Source organism: Sebastes fasciatus, chromosome 22 (genome assembly GCF_043250625.1).
Source record: "Sebastes fasciatus isolate fSebFas1 chromosome 22, fSebFas1.pri, whole genome shotgun sequence".
In the NCBI taxonomy this organism is placed as follows: Eukaryota; Metazoa; Chordata; class Actinopteri; order Perciformes; family Sebastidae; genus Sebastes; species Sebastes fasciatus.
In genome coordinates this window covers 25,533,207-25,541,058 of record NC_133816.1, presented here as the reverse complement: position 1 = coordinate 25,541,058, position 7,852 = coordinate 25,533,207, and the positions used below count along the sequence as shown (strand labels likewise).

General features: G+C 43.0%; 2 protein-coding genes across 2 annotated transcripts in view; one reads left to right on the top strand and one right to left on the bottom strand.

Moving 5' to 3' along the window:
* The window catches only part of LOC141761265 (uncharacterized), a 7,698-nt gene extending 5,472 nt beyond the window's left edge, over window positions 1-2,226 (top strand). The window contains exon 6 of the mRNA XM_074624596.1: window positions 714-2,226. Within this exon, the coding sequence (XP_074480697.1) occupies window positions 714-1,089 (376 nt within the window). The 3' untranslated portion in view covers window positions 1,090-2,226. The remainder of the gene's footprint in view (window positions 1-713) is intronic.
* LOC141760516 (uncharacterized) overlaps window positions 1-7,852 on the bottom strand; it is a 113,534-nt gene that overhangs the window by 16,313 nt on the left and 89,369 nt on the right. Inside the window, exon 11 of the mRNA XM_074623376.1 lies at window positions 3,919-6,477. Coding sequence (XP_074479477.1) covers window positions 3,919-6,477 — 2,559 coding nt within the window. The remainder of the gene's footprint in view (window positions 1-3,918; window positions 6,478-7,852) is intronic.

The window sequence follows — 7,852 nt, the reverse complement described above, 5'->3', positions numbered from 1 at the left end:
GCGGACTCTTAAATATAATATAATAATATAAATATGAATAATAATAAATACATTATTAATAATAATAAAAGCATGGACGATCATTCTGTTATAACCTGTAAATGACATTAACGACTCACATGACTCACGAGTCTGACGATACTAACGACTCACGAGACTAACGACTCACGAGTCTGACGATACTAACGACTCACGGGTCTGACGATACTAACAACTCACGAGACTAACGACTCACGAGTCTGACGAGACTAACGACTCACGGGTCTGACGATACTAACGACTCACGAGACTAACGACTCACGGGTCTGACGATACTAACGACTCACGGGTCTGACGATACTAACGACTCACGAGACTAACGACTCACGAGTCTGACGATACTAACGTCTCACGGGTCTGACGATACAAACGACTCACGGGGCTGATGATAGCGTCATGACAACAGACCTGACAGAGCATGAATTCAGACTTTTTACTGATCAGCATCATGATGTAGTTATTTCAGCATCATCTATTTATTGATATTAAATCACAGAACAATCTGTTTATTTTGGGTTCATACCGGCAGTAGAGACGTGTGGCTTGCTAGAGACAGCGAATGCAGATCGAATGATGTCATGATCCACGTTTGGTCTTCCACAACATGCTTCTGTAGTCGCCGCTCTCTGCCAGCAGAGGGCAGCATATTGACAACGTAACTCTGTTCTATCCAGCAGCTCGACATCACAGCGTAAAGGAGGAGGGAGGAGGAGGAGGAGGAGGAGGAGACATTCAGGAGTCCAAATGATGTTCTGTGAAGTGTGCCGAGCTCTGCACGCGTCGACCAGCATGTTGATCAAACACTCCTGGAGTCACGTGGACGATCCGGAGAGGCTTTGTGGACTATGCGGAGAACATTTAGAGTCTGCGGACGATCTGAGGGCTCATCTTCAGAGTCACCAGAAGACACACAGCTGTAACATCTGCGGAAAGTCTTTCCTCTCCATCGCCGGCCTCAACGGACACGTCGCCCGGCACAACGTCCGCTCAAATGTCTTCGCTGAGGAATCACAAGTGGGTCCGTGCAGAGCAGAGGCCGCACAAATGTGATTATTTTTGTGTCAAAAACTGGGTTCACAGGTCGTATACCGACACGTGTGGAGTCCCAGAAACGGACTTAGTGTGTGAAATCTGCAGCGATACGCGAGATACCGCAGCAAAGAGAAACTGAACGGTTCTCCTGCAAGTCGGTCCTGTTGACTCAAACGAGGGTCCATGATGGGGAGAAACCCTACAAGTGCTCTGTCTGTGACACAATGTGACGAGACACATGAAGACCCACCAGGACGGATCAGAGTCGAGGACCAGAAGTGATCTTAGTCTCCTTGTTTTGTTAAATATGTCCCCTAGAGCAGGAGTCAGCAACCTTTACTATCAAAAGAGCCATTTTAGGCACAAAAATAAATAATAATAATGATCTGTCTGGAGCCGCAAAACATGTGATCATTGTGATGAAGGTAACAGTTTATAGTCTAAGTATATAGTATATCAGTCTAATGCAGTGAGGGCCAAAGAGACAATGTACTACGGAGTATTAGGGCCACATTGAGGGAAAACACATCTGAGATTTACACAATAAAGTCATAACTTTACGTGAAAAAGCCGTAATGTTATGAGAATAAAATCTTAACTTTGAGAGAAAAAGTTGTTATATTACGAGAATAAAATCAAAACTTGTTTCAAATATTTTTTATTAAGAAGCATGTGCATGTCAGTGATACAAACTGTGGGGTGTTTATCATGCCTCATTTTTTATATACATCAACAAAAACAGACAAAACTAGAAACTAAGGGCAAACAACATGGAGACAAGCAAATACAAAACAAAAAGCACAGACACCCTAAGGCAAACAAATCAGGGAGACATTGGCGACATACAGTATATACATAAACAGCTGTAACCCTCCCATCCCTGAGCAGTGCTACCTCGGGTACTAAAGACTATGTGTCTATTGCGTCTTAATTGTCTGTCCCTCCTATAGAGGAGATCATCGGTCTCCAAATCTTTTCAAATACCTCCAGTCTGTCATTAAGGGTGTATCGGATTCTTTCTAGGTGGAGGGGATCAGTCAGTGTTGTTATCCAGGATTTAAATGTTGGCCCGTCTTTCCCTTTCCAGAACAACAGAATCAGTTCCTTTGCACAAAGGAGGGAGTTTTACTCTGAGGAAAATGTATCCTGGTGTTTCCCATCAGCTGTTTTAATAAAGTCGCGTTAACGTGTAATTTGACATTAAAAAAGATTTTAGGGTTAATTTGTCTATTTTTCTTTTTTACATTTGGTCAAGATTTTTACTATAAGCTCCTTTAATTCATCGTTTTATTGAATCCACGGCTTTTACTAATTAAACACATGAATAGTACGTCGCCATCTTGGTTTTTAGTCGTCTCCATCTTGGTTTTTGGCCGTCGCCATCTTGGTTTTCAACAGTCGCCATCTTGGTTTTTGGCCGTCGCCATCTTGGTTTTCAATAGTCGCCATCTTGGTTTTTGGCCGTCGCCATCTTGGTTTTTAGTTGTCCCCATCTTGGTTTTTGGCCGTCGCCATCTTGGTTTTTGGCCGTCGCCATCTTGGTTTTTGGCCGTCGCCATCTTGGTTTTTGGCCGTCGCCATCTTGGTTTTTAGTCGTCTCCATCTTGGTTTTTGGCCGTGGCCATCTTGGTTTTCAACAGTCGCCATCTTGGTTTTTGGCCGTCGCCATCTTGGTTTTTAGTCGTCTCCATCTTGGTTTTTGGCCGTCGCCATCTTGGTTTTCAACAGCCGCCATCTTGGTTTTTGGCCGTCGCCATCTTGGTTTTCAACAGTCGCCATCTTGGTTTTCAACAGCCGCCATCTTGGTTTTCGGTCATCTCCATCTTGGTTTTTTGGCCGTCGCCATTTTGTTTTTTGGCAGACGACATTTTGGTTTTGGGCGGCCTCCATCTTGGTTTTTAGTGCTAGATTCTGAGGTTTCACCTCTTGTTGTTCCGAATCACATCTTCAGACTAGAACAGAAAGGCAAAGAGCAGGAACACAGCCGCGTGGTTTCTCAGATAAGAGGTCATTTTAACGTGTCGGTCTGCCCGCGCAGAACATGTATCCTGGCACAATCATGGAGGACGCAGAGTCAGTCTTCAGCTCCTGAAAGCTCATTCTTTTAAGATTGTTACAATTCAATAGTTAGATGATTTCTAATTTTGTATTTTTGATAAGGAAACATGCAGAATGGCACTAAACATGACGTTGGTGTTATCAAAGATGGTGGAACTGTTTTAATGGAACACTTCCTGGCTTAAAGGCAGTGGAATAAAAGTCTAACTAAGGCAAACACACACATATAATAATACACTACATTAATTGTCTTTGGACAAATCCAAACTACATTTTAGTAAAGATCAGAGTCTTTAGCGGCCTGTGGGAGAAAAGGGATCTTCTCATCACATGACGCTAGTCCAGCAGTCACATGATAACAGTGGTTGTATTCGGTGGGGGAGATGGTAACCCCTGTCTCTGTTCATAGATGGTCTCTGGTGTCGGATGTGAATGTCCTCCTTGATTTTTCTCCAGCTGTCGACTCGTGGATGGATTATCGAACGGGTCTACGGGTCACAGGCCCGGGGGGTCGATTACAGTCAACAGTTTCTGGTCTTTACCAAACAATTCATCCAGAAAATACTCAGCAGATTAATGGATGGTAAAGAATTAAATATATAAAAGGAAGAAAGTATGTAGTCGTAGCCACGACAACACACATGCTGTTTAGAACATGAAGTTACTGTTGGTCAGACTTCAATGTGGAGAGAAGCTCAGAATATAACAACACAGCTATCAGGGCATGGGGAGGAGGCCGGAGGAGACAGCTAGCTAGGCTCTGAAACATGTTCACAACGATGCAGTGTGAATGTGCTGGTGGGATTTAAGGTAACTACCCCGAGAAAACGTTTTACCACATTGGTCACACCAGTACGGTTTCTCTCCAGTGTGAATGCGTTGATGTCTTTTCAGGGTATCTGATCTGGTGAAAGCTGCTCCACATTCATCACAGCTGTAGGGTTTCTCTCCAGTGTGAATGCGTTGATGTATTTTCAGGTAACCTGACTCAGTGAAAGCTGCTCCACATTCATCACAGCTGTAGGGTTTCTCTCCCGTGTGAATGCGTTGATGTATTTTCAGGGTACCTGATGTTGTGAAAGCTCCTCCACATTCATCACAGCTGTAGGGTTTCTCTCCCGTGTGAATGCTTTGATGTATTTTCAGGTGACCTGATTGAGTGAAAACTGCTCCACATTCATCACAGCTGCAGGGTTTCTCTCCAGTGTGAATGCGTTGATGTATTTTCAGGGTACCTGATCTGGTGAAAACTGCTCCACATTCATCACAGCTGTAGGGTTTCTCTCCCGTGTGAATGCGTTGATGTATTTTCAGGTGACCTGATCTGGTGAAAACTGCTCCACATTCATCACAGCTGTAGGGTTTCTCTCCCGTGTGAATGCGTTGATGTATTTTCAGGGTACCTGATGTTGTGAAAACTCCTCCACATTCATCACAGCTGTAGGGTTTCTCTCCCGTGTGAATGCTTTGATGTATTTTCAGGTGACCTGATTGAGTGAAAGCTGCTCCACATTCATCACAGCTGTAGGGTTTCTCTCCAGTGTGAATGCGTTGGTGGACTTTAAGGGAACTATCAAGAGAAAACATTTTACCACATTGGTCACACCAGTACGGTTTCTCTCCAGTGTGAATGCGTTGATGTCTTTTCAGGGTATCTGATCTGGTGAAAGCTGCTCCACATTCATCACAGCTGTAGGGTTTCTCTCCAGTGTGAATGCGTTGATGTATTTTCAGGTAACCTGACTCAGTGAAAGCTGCTCCACATTCATCACAGCTGTAGGGTTTCTCTCCCGTGTGAATGCGTTGATGTATTTTCAGGGTACCTGATGTTGTGAAAGCTCCTCCACATTCATCACAGCTGTAGGGTTTCTCTCCCGTGTGAATGCTTTGATGTATTTTCAGGTGACCTGATTGAGTGAAAACTGCTCCACATTCATCACAGCTGCAGGGTTTCTCTCCAGTGTGAATGCGTTGATGTATTTTCAGGGTACCTGATCTGGTGAAAACTGCTCCACATTCATCACAGCTGTAGGGTTTCTCTCCCGTGTGAATGCGTTGATGTATTTTCAGGTGACCTGATCTGGTGAAAACTGCTCCACATTCATCACAGCTGTAGGGTTTCTCTCCCGTGTGAATGCGTTGATGTATTTTCAGGGTACCTGATGTTGTGAAAACTCCTCCACATTCATCACAGCTGTAGGGTTTCTCTCCCGTGTGAATGCTTTGATGTATTTTCAGGTGACCTGATTGAGTGAAAGCTGCTCCACATTCATCACAGCTGTAGGGTTTCTCTCCAGTGTGAATGCGTTGGTGGACTTTAAGGGAACTATCAAGAGAAAACGTTTTACCACATTGGTCACACGAGTACGGTTTCTCTCCAGTGTGAATGCGTTGGTGGCGTTTCAGGTGATCTGATGCTGTGAAAGCTGCTCCACATTCATCACAGCTGTAGGGTTTCTCTCCAGTGTGAATGATTTGATGTATTTTCAGGGTACCTGATGTTGTGAAAGCTCCTCCACATTCATCACAGATGTAGGGTTTCTCTCCGGTGTGACTGCGTTGGTGGATTTTAAGGGAACTATGCCGAGAAAAGGTTTTACCACATTGATCACACGAGTACGGTTTCTCTCCAGTGTGAACGCGTTGATGTGTTTTCAGGTGACCTGATGTTCTGAAAGCTGCTCCACATTCATCACAGCTGTAGGGTTTCTCTCCAGTGTGAATGATTTGATGTATTTTCAGGGTACCTGATGTTGTGAAAGCTCCTCCACATTCATCACAGCTGTAGGGTTTCTCTCCAGTGTGACTGCGTTGGTGGATTTTAAGGGAACTATGCCGAGAAAAGGTTTTACCACATTGATCACACGAGTACGGTTTCTCTCCAGTGTGAATGCGTTGGTGGAGTTTCAGGTGATCTGATGCTGTGAAAGCTGCTCCACATTCATCACAGCTGTAGGGTTTCTCTCCAGTGTGAATGCGTTGATGTATTTTCAGGGTACCTGATGTTCTGAAAGCTCCTCCACATTCATCACAGCTGTAGGGTTTCTCTCCAGTGTGAATGCGTTGATGTCTTTTCAGGTAATCTGATGTAGTGAAAGCTGCTCCACATTCATCACAGCTGTAGGGTTTCTCTCCAGTGTGAATGCGTTGATGTATTTTCAGGCTACCCGATCTAGTGAAAGCTGCTCCACAGTCATCACAGCTGAAGGGTTTCTCTCCAGTGTGCATGCGTTGATGTCTTTTCAGCTCACCTGATGTAGTGAAAGCTGCTCCACATTCATCACAGCTGTAGGGTTTCTCTCCAGTGTGAACTCTCAGATGTATCAGTCCCTTTCTTCCTCTCCTTTTCTATAGCAACAGACAGAGAGAGAGACACAGAGACAGAGACAGAGAGAGAGAGAGAGACAGAGACAGAGACAGAGACAGAGACAGAGAGAGAGAGAGAGAGAGAGAGAGAGTCAGTGAGATGCCATGGTGGAGCGACCTATCTAGAACCATAAAGAACATTAAAACATGTCAGTGGAACATAACCCACAATGTTCCAGTCTGACTAATGCACTACCACCTGTGACAACCAACCGTGGTCCCTCTGTAGACATTTGATTGGTCACCACAGACGCCCCCTTGACATTTATTAATTCTCACAATTATGAATTGTCCCGCATGCTAACGTACGGCATACTAATTAATATTAATTTCGAGTATTTCAGGAAGAAGAGGACTCTTTAATATATATAAGGCCTTAACTAACAAAGAAAATGAACCTGCAAATGACCTTTTGGCCTTTTGGAACAGCTGCTGAGCGTCCAATGGCGTCCATCGCAGCCAACATCGCACTGCTGATCCTGACACGTGTCAGCGGGATGGAGCACTCCTTCAACACCTGTAAAATAACAATACAGAAAGACTATTGTTGACACTTTGTCTTGTGAAAAAAGGGCAATTAATAAACATATAATCAGTAAACATACAATCAATAAACATACAATCTATAAACATACAATCAATATACATTAGGGCTGCACGATTATTTATCATTATTATTAAAAAACTTGACAAATCTCCCTTTAAGGTGCATTTTGAAGTAATAAAAAATGTGAGATTAATTTGTGATTAATTGAGATTAACTATGGACAATCATGCAGTTAATTTATTAATTATCAGGCGACATCCCCATTATGGAGTTGCATTATGGGAAATGTAAAACCCAGTATAGTTGAAGATTAACCCATACCACGCACTAAGTCAGTCATTCATTCAAACAAGAAACACATTGAGGTAGAGACCTCATTTCCTGTATAGCCGAGTAAAAAAGTATGCATTCATACTGTGATTCATACACAAAACTGTTGAACTCTTTCATTTTAAAACTCATGTATAGTTATTACAGATAGAAGTATTTTGATGTCCTTATTGTATTTCTTCTATTCTATAGTTGTGTCTTGGCTTTACCAGCACAGTGCATGCTTCTGTTTTTTTTATTTCTCTGTTTATTGTTATGCACCAAAAACAATAAGGCTAATTCCTTGTATGTGTAAACCTGATTCTGATTTCTGCTATTCTCTCTCTGTTAGCTGCTTTTTATGGGCTCAGATCAGTCTCAATATTAATGAATGCACACAGAAGGAGTCACACATGTATCTGGTGATTTATATATAAATGACTCTCTCCACAAAAATATTTTTCAATGCACACAAACACAGTTATCGTTATATATAAATGT